This window comes from Sus scrofa, chromosome 11 (assembly GCF_054392235.1).
Source record: "Sus scrofa isolate SSC_HxYL_T2T_F1_AM1 chromosome 11, Sscrofa_HxYL_maternal_Yorkshire_Landrace_v2.0, whole genome shotgun sequence".
NCBI classification, from domain to species: domain Eukaryota; kingdom Metazoa; phylum Chordata; class Mammalia; order Artiodactyla; family Suidae; genus Sus; species Sus scrofa.
This window is the reverse complement of record NC_139393.1, coordinates 19137671-19156915: the sequence shown is the minus strand read 5'-3', so window position 1 is coordinate 19156915 and position 19245 is coordinate 19137671. Positions and strand designations below refer to the sequence as shown.

General features: G+C 38.0%; 2 protein-coding genes across 18 annotated transcripts in view; one reads left to right on the top strand and one right to left on the bottom strand.

The window, feature by feature from the left end:
• The window catches only part of CAB39L (calcium binding protein 39 like), a 722245-nt gene that overhangs the window by 423551 nt on the left and 279449 nt on the right, over window positions 1–19245 (bottom strand). The gene's annotated exons all lie outside the window — the stretch shown is intronic.
• Window positions 1–19245, top strand: part of FNDC3A (fibronectin type III domain containing 3A) — a 193726-nt gene that overhangs the window by 163694 nt on the left and 10787 nt on the right. For 11 of the 16 annotated variants that reach the window (XM_021065328.2, XM_084981597.1, XM_021065329.2 and 8 more), the window contains 10 exons: window positions 1937–2023; window positions 8893–9031; window positions 9566–9634; window positions 10497–10615; window positions 12915–13020; window positions 13108–13283; window positions 14940–15053; window positions 15772–15921; window positions 16024–16307; window positions 16418–16630. In XM_021065328.2, coding sequence (XP_020920987.1) covers window positions 1937–2023; window positions 8893–9031; window positions 9566–9634; window positions 10497–10615; window positions 12915–13020; window positions 13108–13283; window positions 14940–15053; window positions 15772–15921; window positions 16024–16307; window positions 16418–16630 — 1457 coding nt within the window. Of the gene's footprint in view, window positions 1–1936; window positions 2024–8892; window positions 9032–9565; window positions 9635–10496; window positions 11874–12060; window positions 13021–13107; window positions 13284–14939; window positions 15054–15771; window positions 15922–16023; window positions 16308–16417; window positions 16631–19245 lie in introns of those variants that run through there. The other 5 variants (XR_014819346.1, XR_014819348.1, XR_014819347.1 and 2 more) reach the window with 5 other exon arrangements.

Genomic DNA, 19245 nt, shown 5'->3' with positions numbered 1-19245 from the left:
TGGTCTTCTGTCTTCTCGATGTGTAGGAGGGGGTTTTGGTTTTTATGTGTTTTGTAGGCATTTTGTGCCTGAGAACAACATAGACTATATTTTAAATTTGGCCTTTTTTGGGAAAATAAAGAAAGGGAGGGCTCACCACAGCCTTAGACTAAGCAGCTCCAAGAAATAACAAAATAGTATGTCTGCCTTCTTCAACTGTGTTCATACCCTGCTTCCTCAAGTGCCACAGAAAATGGGAGGAGCCTCACATGAGACTATACAGTGCAGCATCAATCTAGTTACCAGTGGCTGATCTCTTGTGAGCTAGAACTGAGCTGAACAAGCATTAGGCTGTCTTCTGTCCATTATATATAGTTCCATAGCTTTTCAGAGTTACTTTGAAGCAATGAATCAAAAATAGCATTGGTCCATCCTAACTGTGTGCCCAGAAGAACTGAAAAGGCATGCTTTGTACAAAAACCTGTATATAAATGTTCATTGCATTATTAATCATGATAGTCAAAAAGTAAGAACTGAAATACCCATCAACTGATGAATAAATAAACAAAATATAATTAATTCATGCAGTTAGAATATCATTCAGCCACATAAAGGAATGGAGCACTGATATATGTCACAACATGAATGAGCCTTGAAAACATTATGCTAAATAAAAGAATCCAGTCACAGGAGTTCCCACCATGGTGCAGTGGGTTAAGAACCTGACTGCAGCACCTTGAGTCACTGCAGAGGTGCGGGTTGGATCCCCAGCCTGGCACAGTGGGTTCAAGGATCCATCATTGCCTCAGCTGTAGCGTAGGTCTCAGCTGCAGCTCAGATTCAGTCCCTTGCCCAGGTACTTCCATGTGCCATGAGTGCAGCCATGAAACAGAAGAAGAAGAAGAAGAACCCAGTCACAAAAGACTACATATTATGTGATTCCACTTATATGGATATAGGCAAATCCATAGAGACAGAAAGTATATTAGTGTATGAGAAAAGAGGAAGTGACTGCTGACCAAAAAGTAAAATACAGGCTTTATTCTGAAATTAGGAATTAAATGTTGGTTGCACAAGCTTGTAAATATACTATAAATCATTGAATTTTATACTTTAAAATGAGAATTTTATGGTTTGTGAATTACATATCTCAGGTTTTTTTTAATTTTAAAAGTAATATTGGGAAAGTAGTGAAGCATTATCCCTGGGGCTATAAATAACAGTGTCAAACCTAAGTGACATCCCAGCCTACCAGTACAACCAGCCATTCATCTCTTCACCTAGACACAACTATGTGTTCAAGGGAAGTTGAATATGTTAAATAATTATGGTTCTGTTTAGATCTTGCAACATCTGTCTGGGAAATTCCTATTAGTTATAGGGATAAGCTTACTGATGGTGAAGTTACCACTGTCTCTGACTTTCCCTCAACACAGAGATCTCTTGGCTAATGTGGGTTTTTGTGTGTGGGTTTTTTGTTGTTGTTGGTCTTTTTAGGGCCACACCCTCAGCATATGGAAGTTCCCAGGCTAGAAGTCAAAATCAGAGCTACCGCTGCTGGCCTACGCCACAATTATAGCAATGTGGGATCTCAGCCACATCTGCTACCTACACCACAGCTCACAGCAACACCAGATCCTTAACCCATTGAGCAAGGCCAGGGATTGAACCGGCATCCTCATGGATACTAGTCAGGTTTGTGACCACTGAGCCACAACGGGAACTCCCTTGGATACTGTATTGACTGAGAATTAGTGGTCTTCTTCATCCTTATACAAAGTGTCCAGTAGCACATCTGAATCCATCTACTCAAGATAGAAGCATCAAGGTGAAGATTACACTCAACCAAACATTAATCACATAGAAGAAGATGAAGACGACCTGCGTTTTTTCACATATTCCTTGTTCCCCATATTTCTATTAGACATCTAATGAAGATTTATTTTTCCCTTTCCAGGGATATGGTTTTAAGCCTAAATATGATGGAGAAGACCTTGCTTACACAGTGAAAAATCTCCGACGTAGTACAAAGTATAAATTTAAGGTAAGCTTTGAAAGTCCTGGAAAGATTTGTTTGTTCTTATTGTTCCTGTTTTAAAGCCAAGTACATGCCTCACTCCGTTGGTTTTAAATCTTAAATATTTGGCTTTTGCTCTTTTTTATTTTTATTTTTTTTTATTTTTTTTTTTTTGCTTTTTAGGGCCATACCTGTTGTACATGGAGGTTCCCAGGCTAGGGGTCTAATCAGAGCTACAGCTGCGGGCCTACACCAGAGCCACAGCAACGCGGGATATGAGCCATGTCTGCGACCTACACCACAGTTCAGGGCAATGCTGGATCCTTAACCCACTAAGCAAAGCCATGGATCGAACCCATATCCTCATGGACACCAGTCAGATTCATTTCTGCTTAGCCACAATGGGAGCTCCCAATATTTGGCTTTTGCTAAAGAGCTTTATTATTTTACTTTCTTACTATAATAATGTTTCTCAAACTCTATGTATTTAAATTCAAAACAGCCTTAATGTTTTACAGGACTCTTATTTGCAAAACGTGAACTTTTAAAATCTTTTAAAATGTGGATGTCATTGAACATAGAATATGCTTTTTTGGCAGGTATATCAGAAATAAGTAATGATATTTTAATCCTCTATCAAGTGGTGAAGTTTCACTTGTCCAGATACTAGTAGTCAACTTGATGGTGATACCTACCATGTTTCTTCACTGTAAAGTTGTTCTTATTCCTTTTGTAATAATCTTATAAATGCTATGTAAACATCTTGTTCCTCATCAAACTTTCACCCACTAGTTTTAACACCTACAGTTAATTCTTGCCTGAATCAATTATTAGTAGGATTTAAAAAAAAATCAACACTTGGAGTTCCCGCTGTGGCACAACAGAATAGGTGATGTCTCTGTAGCACCAGCATGCAGGTTCGATCCCCTGACCCAGCACAGTGGGTTAAAGGATCTGATGTTGACACAGCTGCAGCAGAGGTTGCAATTTTGGCTCAGATAGGATCCCTGGCCCAGGAACTCCATATCTGCAGGGAGCCAAAAAAGAACAGAAAAAAGAAAAAAATCACCACTTGGGCAACCATATTTTTTCTACATTTATTAGATGGCATTATACTATAAGGAAAGCTTTCTCTTCTCATTTATTTATACCAGTATGAACTCATGGATTCCTTTTCACTGAATGGGTTATATTTTGTTGCTGTGGTTATCAGTTATGAGTTTCAAATTGTCTCAGTTTTGGGAGCCTCAGTTAAGCTGGCTTCTTGCTATTACATTGCCCCCACCCCACCCCACGCCGTATCATATGATATTAGAGCCCGCCCTTTCTGGCATATGATATTCTTTTCTCATCTTATACTTTCTCTTCTTCAACCTTGGAATTGGCCATTTCTTAAAGCACGTGGATACTTTAAGTAGACAATGGTATTTAGAAGTCAGGATCTAGGTAGTAAGTATACTTAATACTATAAAGGTTTTGCTATTCCCGGGCATTCTCTCAGTGGACAAAGCAAAGAACTAGATGGAGGGATGGATGGGGATGTGTGTATGTTTTGTATGTATAGACACACACAATTTACATGCACAAACACTTTTATATTCATATATAATTTTATGGCTTTTTTTTTTTTTTTAGGCTGCACCTGTGACATATAGAAGTTCCCGGGCTAGGAGTCGAATCAGAGCAGTAGCTGCCAGCCGACACCACAGCAACAGCAAGGCCGGATCCAAACCAAGGGCGTTTGGGACCTATACTATGGCTCAACAGCAACACCAGATCCTTAACCCACAAACCTGAGTCCTCATGGATACTACTCAGGTTCCTTACCACTGAGCCACTGTGGGAACTCCTTTGTATATAATTTTAAATCACGAGTTTGTACCAAATACTTCCATTTAATCCATTTCCACAGGTTAATTCTAATTTTTTCCCTTTATTTTTAACTCCCTTTATCATCAGTGAGAAACTTTGCCCCCTTTATGTTCAAAATAGTTATTTATTGGATGAAACTCCTCCTCTTTCCCTCCTTCTTTAAAGTCCTATTCAGGGTGCTTGAGTTTCTACTAGGCAAATGCTGCTGCCTCCACCCAAGCCACCTTCATCCCCCAGCACACATACCTGCCTCTTAGCCCACTTGTTGGCCTTTGAACGGAAATATTTCAGGAAAAGTGGAGATACTCTACATGTCATTTTTGCTTGCTTGAGGCTAATATATGAAACTAATACATAAAATTCTTGCTCACTTGAAGCAGTAGCAAGCTCTGAAAATTCTTCTCCTATGGAGAACTCTGAAAGTCTGTATCTTTCCTAGTATAGCATCCATTCTAGGATATATTTTAGCTCTGACTTGGCCAGTGATAAACATTGCTATTTCTCGGCAGACAGTACTTGAATTAGCTAATATACAGTTAATATAAGCCAACCTACATTTTTGTACCAAAGTTTTCCCAAAAATGTAACAGGATGCTTATTAGTTGATAAGTTTTAGCATTTGAATTTTCCTACCAGTATTGTTTAATCAAATAATTATAAATAAATCATAGAAGCCATTGTAAATTGTTTTCACAATTAAAAAGCAAAGATAGGTCTCTTGTGGGACAACAGGTTAAGAATCTGGCATTGTCACTGCAGCAACTTGGGTGGCTGCTGTGGCACAGGTTCAGTTCCTGAGCTGGGAACTTCCACATGCCACAGGTACAGCCTCCCCCACCCAAAAAAAAGCCAAGATAAATTGTATTACTCTTCAATAACCTAAGAAAGAAAATTTTAATGATAATAGGAAATTTGATTATGTAGTACATAATTATATTATGCTTTGTTTTATATATTAGCTTCGTTTTTTAAAAACTTCTGATAACACTGGGTCATTTTAATTTCCTTTTTATTTTTCTGGCCACACCCATGGCATATGGAAGTTCCCCCGAAGGAGTCAAATTGGAGCTGCAGCTGCCAGCCTACACCGTAGCCACAGACATAGCAACACCAGATCCAAGTAGCATCTGCAACATATGCTGCAGCTTGTGGCAATGCCAGATCTTACACACATCCTCAGGGACACTGTGTCTGGTTCTTAACCTGGTGAACCACAACAGGGACTCCCATTGTAATTGTAAAATACAGTTTTTATGTTGCGGGATTTTTTAAATACCTTAAGAATTGTGTACATTTATTCCAGTTTTCCTTTTATGTTATTGGATTGCCTTTTTTTTTTTTTTTTTTTTGCTTTTTTTAGGGCTGAACCAGCAACATAGGGAGGTTCTCAGGCTAGGGGTTGTATCGAAGCTGCAGCTGCTGGCCTATGTCACAGCCACAGCAATGTAAGATCTCAGCCACATCTGTGACCTACACCACAGCTCATAGCAACATCAGATCCTTGATCACTGAGCAAGGCCAGGAATCAAACCCACATCCTCATGGATACTAGTCAGATTTGTTTCCACTGAGCCACAATGGGAACTCCCTGGCTAAGGATCCAGTGTTGTCACTGCAGCAGCTTGGGTCACTGCTGTGGCTTGGGTTTGATCCCTGGCCTGGGAACTTCCACGTTCCACAGGCATGGCCAAAAATAATAATAATAGCTTCGTCTAGGGGAGAGGGAAGGGGGCAGGGGCAATATAGGAGACTAACAGGTACAAGCTAATAGGTATAAAATAAGCTACAGATATATATTGTATAATATGGGGAATATAGCAAATATTTTGTCATAACTATAAATGGAGTAGAACCTTTAAAAATTGTGACTCAGGAGTTCCTATTGTGACTAAGTGGCTCCATGAGGATACAGGTTCAATCCCTGGCCTCACTCAGTGGGTTAAAGATCCGGCATTGCTGTGAGCTGTGGTGTAGGTCGCAGATGTGGCTCCGATCTGGCTTGGCTGTTGCTTTGGTGTACACTGGCAGCTGCAGCTCTGATTCAACCCCTAGCCAGGGAACTTCCTATGCCGTGGATGTGGCCCTATAAAGAAAAAAAAAGAAAACTGTGAACCATTATATTGTATACCTGTAACTTAGATATCAACAATACCACAGTTTTTTAAAAAAGTTCCTCTAGTTATGAGGTTTAAGTAAACACTGTGCACCATGTCGAGAAGTGTTTTGATCCCCTTTGTAGTCTAATTTATAAAGCAGCAGAGTGAGAAAGCATGAAAATCTGAATATATGGGAGGACTGACGTAGCCTGAGCAAAATTCAACAATTGGACTAAATTTTACTTAGTTCTCATGGATTGCATGACCTATTTGGGGTAATAGATTTATTTAGATCCTCATCTATAGTGTCATAGTGGTCCCCATCTATGGCTCCTTCATTCAACCAATTATTGAATACCTATTCTATGATAAGCATTGTTCTAAACAATAAGGATTCAGTATGATCAGAACAGCTATTCTAGTGGAAGGAATAGACAATAAACAAGCAAATACTATAAAGTGATAAGTGTTATGCAAGTTAACTAAAATAGAATGAGTTGACAGAATGGGTATTCAAGGAAGTCTTCTTGGAAAAGACATCTAAACAGATCTGAATATCAGCAAGGAGGTATGTCAAGATCAAAAAGGGCGTTCCTGTCATGGCGCAGCGGAAACAAATCCGACTAGGAACCATGAGGTTGCGGGTTCAATCCCTGGCCTCGTTCAGTGGGTTAAGGATCTGGCATTGCTGTGAGCTGTGGTGTAGGTCACAGACACGGCTCGGATCTGGCATGCCTGTGGGTGTGGTGTAGACCGGCGGCTACAGCTCTGATTAGACCCCTAGCCTAGGAACCTCCATATATCTCGGGTGTGGCCCTAAAAAAAAAGAAGAAGAAGAAGACGGGAGTTCCTGTTACGGCTCAGTGATTAACGAATCCAACTAGGGACAATGAGGTTTCAGGTTCGATATCTGGTCTCACTCAGTGGGTTAAGGATCTGGCATTGCCGTGAGCTATGGTGTGGTCGCAGACTCGGCTCTGATCTGGCGTTGCTGTGGCTGTGGCGTAGGCCGGCAGCTACAGCTCTGATCAGACCCCTAGCCTGGGAACCTCTATATGCCTCGGGTGCAGCCCTAGAAAAGACCAAAAAAAATCAAGAAGAACATTCCAGGCAGGGGAGCTACCTGGTAATAGAAAAGGCCTAAACCTTTCAACTGGAGGTAGTTAGAGGTAGAATCCATAGGGCTTTAGAGGCCATGATAAGAATTTAGGTTTTATTCTGGGTAAGATGAGAAGCCATTGGAGGTTCTAAGCTGAGAAGTGATAAGTCTCTCTGGCTGCCATGTAGAGAATAGATCGGGTTGAAAGGAATGGCATCTGGGAAACTGATTAGTAGTATGTTATAGTCATTTTCAGCAAATATAGGATAAAGGAAGCTTTGACTAAGGTGGTGGTGGTAGAAAACAGAGACATAGAGGTAGAGTTGCTAGGATTTACTAATAGATTTGATATATAGGTTTAGAGAAAGGACCAAAGATCTTCCTACTGTTTTGATTTTAGTAACTGGGTGGATGGTAGTGGTACTTTTTACTGATGGGGAAGAACAGAGATAAAACAAGTTTGGAGAAGAGAAAATCATATCACCTATGATACTGGATTTGAGGACCTTTGAGTTCAGTAGAAGAGATAGGTTAAAATATAAATATAATTAAACTTCTAAAGTCAGATATAATACCTAGATGTGAATTATATTAATCTATTGCTGTACAACTTAGTAGCTTTAAAAAAATGAACATTATCTCACATTTTCTGTGGGTCAGGAATTCAGGACCAGCTTGGGTGGATGGTTCTGATAGGGTTTCTAGGAAGTTGTAATCAAGATGTCAGCTGGGACCACAATCGTCCGAAGGTGGTGGCTAGAGGATGTGCTTCCAAGTTCATTCAAGTGGTTATTGCCAGGAGCCCTCAGTTCCTTGCTGTCTCTTGGTGAGAGGTTTCAGTTCCTCATTACATGGGCTTCTCCATACAGAAGCTACACACACCATCACTTTTGTTACATTCTGTTTGTTAGAAGCAAGTCATTAAGTACATTCAAAAGGAAGAAGAACTGGAGTTCCCTGGTGGCCTAGCAGTTAAGAACTCAACACTGTCACTGCTGTGGCTCGGGTTGTGGCTCCTGTGCTGCCCCAGGAACTTCTGTACGCTATAGGAGCAGTCCAAAAAAAAGAAAAGGAATTAACCTTTGGCACCACCCATGGTATGCAGAAGTTTCTGGGCCAGGGATCAACTTCATGCCACAGCAGTGACACCAGATCCTTAACCCACTAAGCCACCAGGGAACTCTTCCTAACCTTTATCTTTTGAAGAGAGGAAATTCGGAGATCTTTTGGACATTTTTTTAAACCGGTGAAGAATATTAAAAGAACAAGTTAAAGCAAGCCTAAGAGCCTATCAGATATCACCAAATTATAGCTTGTTCTGTGATGACTCTTATTTAGTATCAGAATGTTAGACTTACACTTGTATTCCTAAGATTGACTATATAAAGAAGATTATACCTGAATTTTGTTGATATATGTCAGGTCCCTTTTTTATATTTATTTATTTGTTTGTTTGTCTTTTTAGGGCCACACCTGAGGCATATGGAAGTTCCCAGGCTAGGGGTCATATTGGAGCTGCAGCTGCCTACCTACACCCCAGCCACAGCAATGTGGGATCTGAGCCACATCTGCAACCTATACCACAGCTCACAACAGCACCATATCTTTAACCCACAGATCGAGGCCAGAGATCAAACTTGCATCCTCATGGATTCTAGTCAGGTTCATTACTGCTGAGCCACGACGGGAACTCCCCCCGCCTTTTTTTTATGCTGAGTCTCTTCTGAAGACAATTCTCACATGAATCATTTAACTGAGTTTGTTCATTAAGCCAGTATCATTACGTACCAAATGTTAATTATTTTTATGTCTTTATGTTCTCACCATAGGTTATTGCTTACAACTCAGAAGGTAAAAGTAATCCAAGTGAAGTAGTAGAATTTACTACATGCCCTGATAAGCCAGGAGTACCTGTTAAGCCCTCGGTTAAAGGAAAAATACATTCACATAGTTTTAAAATAACTTGGGGTAAGATGATATACATATTTTTAATCATTACTTTTATATTTCATTAAAGTGATTTGAATATTTAGATAATTTTTTAAGATACTTGAAGTTTGTTAACTTTAAGTTCAATAAGAAATGTGAGACTCATTCATTGTTTGAGAGGGTTTTTTGGTAGAAAGCTTTGTACTCACACACAAGTTCAGATTTGATGCAGGAAGAACTGGGATCCACCATAGACCTTTGAGCAGAGGCAGCACTGTGTAAAATGAAAGGTTATTGAACTTATAGCTCAAGTCTCCCAGTTCATCCTAGCTTTCAAGAGAAATTAAAATCACTTGTTCATTTAAAACATATGTTGAGCATCTGCTTATATACTACCTTAAGCAAAACCAAAAGACTAAATGAGATGCTGAAATTAATTTTTAAAAAGCCATTGTAGGTAATTCTTTTTTCTTTTAAAGCAAGCCTGGGTTTGGTATTCTTTTTATTTACGAGTTCACATCGTTTTTTAATTGTATATACTCTGCCTAATAGCACTTTTGCTTCTTTGGATAGACCCACCAAAAGACAATGGAGGGGCAGCCATCACTAAATATGTGGTAGAGATGGCAGAAGGTTCTAATGGTAAGAATAACTATTAAAAATTAATAGATATATACCAGTCAGTCCACCTCTACTCTTCACATTTTTAAATTTTATATGATCTCTTTTCTTCCCTTTTGATTTTTTCCTTTGTTTGTAGCAGTTAATATTTGACCTATTATGATCTCCTTTGTTATCTCCAGAAATACACTGATTGAAATTTGACTGCTGTTTACCTAATTATTACATTTGCATTTTCTAATTTTTTTCCTCATTTGTTTGTATTGCTCAAATCTGTTATACCTGAAGTCTTTTAAAGCTTAGTTTTCTCAATTAGATATATACCCAGAAGCATCAGAGAAAAATCATCTTCTAAAATTTAACTTACATTATAGTAAGTTAACTTAACTGTTACATTAATTTTAGTAATAAATTCTATGCCGAGTGAATTTTATTCTGGAAACACACATTTAACAGTATTTCTATCAAATAGCCTATTTCCTTGCAAAAAATAAGGATGTCTTTTAATTAAGACTAAACTTCCCATGGTATTGGTTCTGTCTATTCTTTGCATATTATAATGTTATTACTGGACCAGTAAACACATTTTAAGATGCTTAATTAAAAGCATATTATCAATCTAAGCAAAAATCTGTACAGTTACAGAGCTATTTCACTTTCAACAAAGCCATGCAAATTTGTCTAGGAAGCTGCACACATAAAGAAAATTAAATCATTTCCAGGAAACTCAAAATGAGCTTCAGTTGTTTCTGACAAATTACATAAACACTTATTTAGTGAAGCTAGGATACTTCACTAAATAAGTGTTTATGTAATTTGTCCATGATACCAAAATGTTAAACATTACCTTGTAGCTGATTGAACATAATTCTCCACCTTACAGGAAACAAATGGGATATGATATACAGTGGAGCTACTAGGGAACATCTTTGCGATCGACTGAATCCAGGCTCTTTCTATCGTTTTCGAGTTTACTGCATTAGTGATGGAGGACAGAGTGCGGTAATACTTACAGATTTTTTTTTTCCAAGTTTTGTCAAATGAGATGAGATCACTAGATGCCACCTCAGATATTGAAATGTATCCATAAAGGTTTAACCCAGGTGGTTAAATTTATAGTAACCAGATTATTCTAAAATAGTACTTAGCTTTTAGTTAGAATTCAGTGAATATTTATTGTCTGCTTGCTATTTAGCTTTGGAAAAACAAATATATGAAAACATTGCAGAAAATTTTATAAAGGTAAATTTTAGGGTGGTGCTCTAACCCTACTTAACACATAAAAAAAATTGTAGACTTAATTTGCTGCACCATAAATTATGTGTATCGGGACAAACCATAGATATCCTTTATTATTTAAGCACAAATTCTAATAGCTACTTATTTCAGAAAAGTTTGGCAATCATTTCACTTATTAGAGACCCATATATAGAGCCATTGCTTATATATGAGACATTTGTAATGTTCCAGAAAAGTATTTTTTTTAATAGGAGTGACTTTTTTTTAATGAATTCAAGAGTATTTCTTGAAACATTAGTAATTGTTAATATTTTTCAAGTGGGATTTAAAACAATTAAAGGGTTATTTTGCCTTTTTAGGGCTGCACCAGTGGCATATGGAGGTTCCCAGGCTAGGGTCGAATTGGAGCTGTAGCTGCTGGCCTATGCCACAGCCACAGCAACACAGTATCCAAGCTGCATCTGTGACCTACACCAAAGCTCACGGCAATACCAGATCCTTAACCCACTGATCGAGGTCAGGGATCAAACCTGCATCCTCATGATACTAGTCAGATTCGTTTCCACTGAGCCATGACGGGAACTGCAAAAGTTTTCTGTTTTAATGAATTAAAAGCATTTTCTTGAAAATTAGAGTATTGTGAAACTGACCTGCAAGTCCTGTCCAAAAAGCTTTGGATCCAGTTGCTTCATTTTCTCTAAAAAGAAAATCTTCCTAGGAGTTCCCATCGTGACTCAGCGGAAACGAATCTGATTAGTATCCCTGAGGATGCAGGTTCGATCCCTGACCTCACTCAGTGTATTAAGGATCCGGCATTGCCGTGAGCTGTGGTATAGTTCTCAGATGAGGTGTGGAACCCACATTGCTATGGCATAGGTCAGCGGCTACAGCTCTAATTCGACCCCTAGCCTGGGAACCTCCATATGCCATGGGTGTGGCCCTAAAAAGACCAAAAAAAACTTACTAGATTTTTAAAAAAATAAGCCCCTGCTTCCCTCCCCCATCACCAAAAAAATAAAAATTAGGAGTTCTCATCGTGGCACAGTGGTTAAGGAATCCAACTACTAATCATGAGGTTGCGGGTTCGATCCCTGGCCTTGCTCAGTGGGTTGCCGTGAGCTGTGGTGTAGGTCGCAGATGCGGCTCAGATCCCGAGCTGCTGTGGCTCTGGCATAGGCTGGTGGCTACAGCTCCAACTAGACCCCTAGCCTGGGAACCTCCACATGCCACAGGTGCAGCCCTAGAAAAGGCAAAAAGACAAAAAAAAATTTAAAAAATCAAATTAAAATTTTAAAAAAGTCCTGTTTCTCTCATATAGCATTATAGCATTTTTATGTGAATACCTTTCTGAATAAGATGATGACCAAATATTTTATTTGCTTGGAAAAAATGTTAAGTATAAAGTCTTAATACAGTGCAGATAATGAATATGGCCTTCAGTTTGTCATTGTTTTTAAGAGAATGTCTTTTAAAATAAAACTAAAAGATTTTTTTTAATAGCATAGAAACTAAAAGTAATGCCAAATACCTGGCAAGGTACCAAATACTTGGAAAAACTTACCTGATTTTTAAATTATTTTTAGGGTGAAAGGAAGAAGGAAAGTTTTTTTAAAATAAATAAATAAATTGGTGTTTTGGTTAAAAATATCAAGTAGACGAAATAGTCCTAACCTCCTGAAAACAGCAAACAGCATTTACAAAATGTTAAAACATCCTTTGAAGAAATTTGTAGATCCACTTGGATGTGATTTAAAATAATATTGACTAGGTTATGTTGGAGGGGTCTTTTTTTTTTTTTAATTACAAAAGGAAGGAAAGAATTTTTATTCTGGTATTAACTTTCTTTGTATATAGTAGAATACATGTCTTTGTCTATATAAAATTTGAGTTTTAATTTAATTGTGGTTTGATTTTATTCCAAACTTTATTCCTTTTCTGTTGATTATCAAACACACTTTTAAATTATTGATGCAATCTTTGCGTTTGTCTTATTTTCCTTAATAAAAGCAGTCTGATTATTTGGCTTGGGGCATTTTTGTTGTTTTTGCTTTTGTTTTGGCAGGTATCTGAATCTTTGCTTGTGCAGACTCCAGCTGTGCCTCCGGGCCCATGCCTCCCTCCCAGATTACAGGGTAGACCCAAAGCAAAAGAAATACAGTTACGATGGGGTAATTTTCATTTCGTTAATAAATTATAATTAAGTCAGTACTAAATATATTCCTCTTGTTAATTTCATGAATCTTTTCCACCTTTAGGACCCCCTCTTGTCGATGGTGGATCACCCATTTCTTGCTATGGTGTGGAAATGTCTCCTGTAGAAAGAGATGAACCCAGGGAAGTTTACCAGGGTTCTGAAGTAGAATGTACAGTGAGCAGCCTTCTTCCTGGAAAGACATACAGCTTCAGACTGCGCGCAGCTAACAAGATGGGGGTAGGAAGACTGAGCTTGACTGAATTATAATCACAGTGGTATTTCATGTAACGTACATCATTGCACCCATTATTTGACCATTTTGCTGTATTAAGTTTTGTAGTTTTTAATAAACCTATGTTGGTAAATAAGAGTCAAGTCAGTGTATACCATAGACTCTCAGTATTTTCAAACCCACTTATATGACATTTTTGGCCTTCAGCTGAGCTGAAGTTTGCCTTTCAGGCAGTACTAATAAGGTTTACTAGTAAATTTAAGAATAGAACATGATCATAAGATGAAACACTTGAAGTGTTTTGAAGCTAGTTATATACTTTGATTTGGCAACTAGTTGTGATTCATTTTTTGCCTAAGGAAAAACTTATTCTAAGCATTTCTGGTTTTGTGTGGGTTTGTATAACTCCATAAAATGGACGAAAATAGGTGATATCTCCATTTTATAGCTAAGGAAGCTGGGGCTCAGAAAAGCTAAATACCTTGAGGTACCCCAGCAGTCACACAAACTAAGACATAGTGGGAAATAAGGCATTTTGTCAGACTCCAGAGCCAAAGTCCTTTCCACTCATTTCTCTGAATTAAAAGGTCTCTAAGGACAAAGCAGTAATTTCTTACTTTGAGTAGCACTGTGTTTCTTTCAACTACTCTATATTAAAATTTCATAAAATTAAACTGACAAGTCTCTCTTCTCCCCATTACTTCAGATTTTAGTAAACTGGGCTGTTTTATGTCCCATTCTCCAACTGAGTTCAGTATTTATATCTGTAAACTTATTTTTAAATTTCTCATTCGTCTCATTTTATACTTTGTTGGTAGTCCTTACATAAGTCATTCCTCCTGTCTGGAGTCCTCATCTTGTCAGCCCCACAAGCCTGCATGCAGTACACTGCTACAGCATCTTTAATACTAGTGTCTTCATATTTTTAGGTTTGTGATAATTTGTCAAAATAATCCTAAGTAGGAGTTCCCATCGTGGCTCAGCGGTTAGCGAACCCGACTAGTATCCATGAGGACTCGAGTTCGATCCCTGGGCTTGCTCAGTGGGTTATGGGTCCAGTGTTGCCATGAGCTGTGGTGTAGGTCACAGACGCGGCTCAGATCCCACATTGCTATGGCTGTGGTGTAGGCTGGCAGCTATAGTTCTGTTTGGACCCCTAGCCTGGAAACCTCCATATGTCGTGGGTGTGGCCCTAAAAGACAAAAAAATAATAATAATAATAATAATCCTAAGTAAATATTTGTTGTCTGTATTTCAAGAATATACATCTTAGACCCTTATAGAGTTACTCTAAATTTTAAGATATAATTTATGCCCACATCATTCCTGCCTTTAATTGGTATCCGTTTCTTCATTCCTCAGGTAATTCCCTCTGATTTATTCCACCTAATTCCTGAATGCTCTGCCAATCTTAAAAAACTAATTCACGAAGGAACAAGGGACAGGAAAATAAAGTACAATAAACGAAACTTTAAAATACCCCACATGCTTACTTCCATGATCATTAGTAAATCTTTACTTCGTGATTTCTTTTAGAACTTTATTATGACTAATTTAGTCTTAAAGGAGGATGATGCATTTAATTATTTGTGAATATTTATAGAGAGCTATGTAATTGGTAGGTAAAAAATGCAAACACTGGTTAATATTTGTCTTTCTAGTTTGGGCCGTTTTCAGAAAAATGTGATATTACTACAGCCCCTGGACCACCAGATCAGTGCAAGCCCCCACAAGTGACATGCAGATCTGCAACTTGTGCACAAGTGAATTGGGAGGTATTGTGATTCCTTGACTTATATTTACTTTAAGCGATTAGAATAGTTTATATAAAATAAAAAGATACTATTCATTTTGTCTCCATAAATTACATAAAGAGTAAGTCCTAGTTAAATCCACTTGGTAAAAAGTGAATTCTCTTTTCTCTTTAAAGCATTTAAATAAAGTATATTTACAAGTATTTAGATTCTTGTTCATGATGTGCTTTGTATTTTATCAAAGGCTTTGTCTCAGTACTGAGATATTTAGCCACTGGTGAGCTTAATGTTCAGAAAAAAAACATTCATAAGAGTAAGTATAATACTATTTCTCTTATGTTTATTATCTCCAGTGTATTTATTGCATATAGTAATAATAACGCTAATTACATTTTCCGTTTCCTTTGAAATTTAACAAAGAAAATGTCCTTGTATGATTTTAACATTTTATATCACTTAATAGAATTATTTTGAAGTATATTTACCGTAAAATACTCTTTCTAAAAGTGTTTCAGTCATATATTTACCTCTAATTGTAAATAGTTCTATTTTTTGACAAATCCTAAATCCAGGTGGCCTTAATGAATAAAAATGTAATATGGAAAAGTTAATTTTGAACATTTTTTAAAATCCAAAACAGTCCAGTTTTTTATATGCTCAAGTAAGGAGCATTCTTGCCCCAAAGCCCTTTAATTGGTGTCAAGACTTACAGCCTTTTTATCCTTTTCTTAATTGAAAGGTCCCTTTGAGTAATGGAACTGATGTCACTGAATATCGATTGGAATGGGGAGGAGTCGAAGGAAGTATGCAGATATGTTACTGTGGGCCTGGTCTCAGTTATGAATTAAAAGGACTTTCACCAGCAACTACCTATTATTGCAGAGTCCAGGTAAAGGCCCTCAGGGCCTTATCACTTACTCTCTCTGGAGTCGTGTGTTTTGTGAGCATTTCACGGTCATATCTTTAACTTACGGGTCCTGTTCTTTCGTAGGCTCTGAGTACTGTGGGTGCAGGCCCTTTCAGTGAAGTAGTAGCCTGTGTGACTCCACCATCAGTTCCTGCTATTGTGACTTGTCTTCAAGAAATAAGTGATGATGATATAGAAAATCCCAGTTATTCACCTTCAACATGCCTTGCAATAAGCTGGGGAAAGCCTTGTGATCATGGTTCAGAAATCCTTGCCTACAGCATAGACTTTGGAGATAAACAGCCCTTGACAGTGGGAAAGGTTACAAGCTATATTATAGACAATTTGCAACCAGATACAACATACAGGTACGCAGAAATAAAAATGCTGACTTTTGCCTAGACCAGAGACACACTTTAAGCAGAATAATCACAAACTAAACTTCTTTTTTCTTTTTTTTTTTAAATGTGGCACTTAGAATACGAATTCAAGCCTTGAATGGCCTTGGAGCTGGTCCTTTTAGCCACATGATAAAATTAAAAACTAAACCCCTTCCTCCTGATCCTCCTCGTCTGGAATGTGTTGCCTTCAGCCACCAGAACCTTAAACTGAAATGGGGAGAGGGAACCCCAAAGACATTGTCTACAGATTCTGTTCAGTACCACCTTCAGATGGAAGATAAGAATGGAAGGTAGGTGTTTCTCATTGCTTCTTTATATAGTTTCTTAGGTGTCGAAATTAAGTATAGAAATTTTTTAACAGTAGAAGTTAATTAAGTTTTCAAAAGTAGAGTTAGGGAGTTCTCATCGCGGCGCAATGGTTAACAAATCCGACTAGGAACCATGAGATTGCAGGTTTGATCCCTGGCCTTGCTCAGTGGGTTAACGATCTGGCGTTGCCGTGAGCTGTGGTGTAGGTTGCAGACACGGCTCAGATCCTACATTGCTGTGGCTGTGGTGTAGGCCAGCGGCTACAGCTCCAATTAGACCCTAGCCTGGGAACCTCCATATGCCGCAGGTGTGGTGCCAGAAAAGGCAAAAAGACCAAAAAAAAAAAAAAAAAAAAAGAGTTCCTATTGTGGCTTAGCGGGTTATGAACCCAAGTAGTGTCCATGAGGACGTGGGTTTGATCCCTGACCTTGCTCAGTGGTTTAAGGATCTGGCATTGCCGTGAGCTGTGGTACAAGTCGTAGGCATGGCTTGGATCCTGCATTGCTGTGGCTGTGGTGTAGGCCAGCGTCTGCAGCTCTGATTCAACCCCTACCTGGGAACCTTGATATGCCACAGGTGCAGCCCTAAAAAGCAAAAAAAGAATGTGTGTGTATATATATAAAATTGGGTCACTCTGCCGTACAGCAAAAATTGGCACAACACTGTCAATCAGCTATACTTGAATTTTAAAAAATTTAATAAAAATTAAAAACAAAAAGACTTCCTATCTATATTTATGAGGAGAATACAAGAAAGAAAAACAGGTGAGCTATTTTTTGGCTCTCATCTTTAACCCATTTACCTTCAAGCTTGAAAAAAAAAAAAAAAATCTTTGCTACAAAATAAACTTTTCAGTGCTTATTTCCAGTAAGAGGCAGTTTTTACCATAAGTGATTGACGGGCCTGAGACCTTTGCTATACCTGAGGGCAGAGATTATGTCTCACCCTCCTCCACACGCTTGCAGGCCTATACACTAGGTAAATCCAATAGTTCACTTCCTTACCATCAGATCGTAGGTAGACTCTCAGAATAACTAGTCAAATCCCCTTGCTTCTCCGGGTCTTTTCTGTGCTGCCATCCTTTACAGTTCCATTGCATCCATGCCATATTGTATCTCACCAAATCATTCATTTGAATTACAGTATTACTCAATAAAATTGTAGTATAAATTATACAAGTTCCAACCTGGGGCAGTTTATTGACATTATATCCAAAATAGATAATGCCATATATCCTTTTTTTACTTTGCACTCTGTTTAATAGAGATAATTTGTATATCTGATAGATTCAGAGTACCACTAGTGACAGTTTTTTCCAAAGTTGCTTTGTTTTTTGTGTTGGTTTGTATTTTAGCCAACTATTCAATAATGGAATATCCGAGGTGCTTGTACTCCGTATCAGAAGTACTTACATTTAAAATAGCGTACGGAATAAATATAACCTATCAACAGTAAGAGCACTACACAAAGTCAACAGTATTGATCATTTCCTGAAACCTGAGCCTCTTACAAGTGTTAGCCTCTGTTCTTAGCATAATCTTATGTATTATTTGTAGCCCTATCTCTAGAAGGAAGTTCTTTGCCTTGCCACAGGTTTTTGGTATAGCCATTTATCTTTAATATATGTGGTTATTGTTAGGTGAATTATTTTAAGTTTTTTAATCCCTTTCTAGCATTTACGTTTGGGGTAGTACAAGAAGGCTTACTGGAAACAGGTTTAATAGGTGTCTGGTTGAAAGATAATAGAACAAGATTCTATTAAATATAGATTATAATAATAGAATAAATTATAATTTAGTGTGATAATTATAAGAAAGATTCACTAAATATAGTATATTATAGTCTATATTCTATTATAGAACTTCAAGTATAATTAATACTTAGCGTCTAGAGAATTGTTGTGGGGCATGGGATATGGCTAGTGGCCTTTGTGGAAAGCAAATTAAAACCTTTTATGATAACGAATCCGACTAGGAAACACAAGGTTGCAGATTTGATCCCTGGCCTCGATCAGTGGGTTAAGGATCTGGCATTGCCATGAGCTGTGATGTAGGCTGAAGGTGCAGCTCGGATCTGGCGTTGCTGTGGCTCTGGTGTAGGCCGGCGGCTACAGCTCCAATTAGACCCCTAGCCCAGGATCCTCCATATGCCATGGGTATGGCCCTAGAAAAGACAAAAAACCCTTTATGATACTGTAAACTTACTGTATTAATTTAATAATTTAATATCTTTAGTTTCTTCCCTTTGACTTTTCACAGCTCTTTACACTTGCTGTGGGATAGTGTCAGAATGCTACTTGAGCTATTCCTGACCACAGGTTTTGTCATTGTTCAGCTTTATTCAACAGTTGTTTTACCACTGTTTTTTTTTTTTTTTTTTTTTCCTGTCATTGAAATATAAATACTTATAGGAGATTCAAAAGGCAAGGCTTATCCAGTTACTGCTTCTTGGAAATACTGTTTCTCTGAGAGATGAAATATTTCTTCTTTTTTTCAGAGTTTCCATTGTGGTTCAGCAGAAACAAACCTGACTAGTATCCATGAGGATGCGGGTTTGATCCCGACTCACTTAGTAGGTTAAGTATGTAGCATTGCCG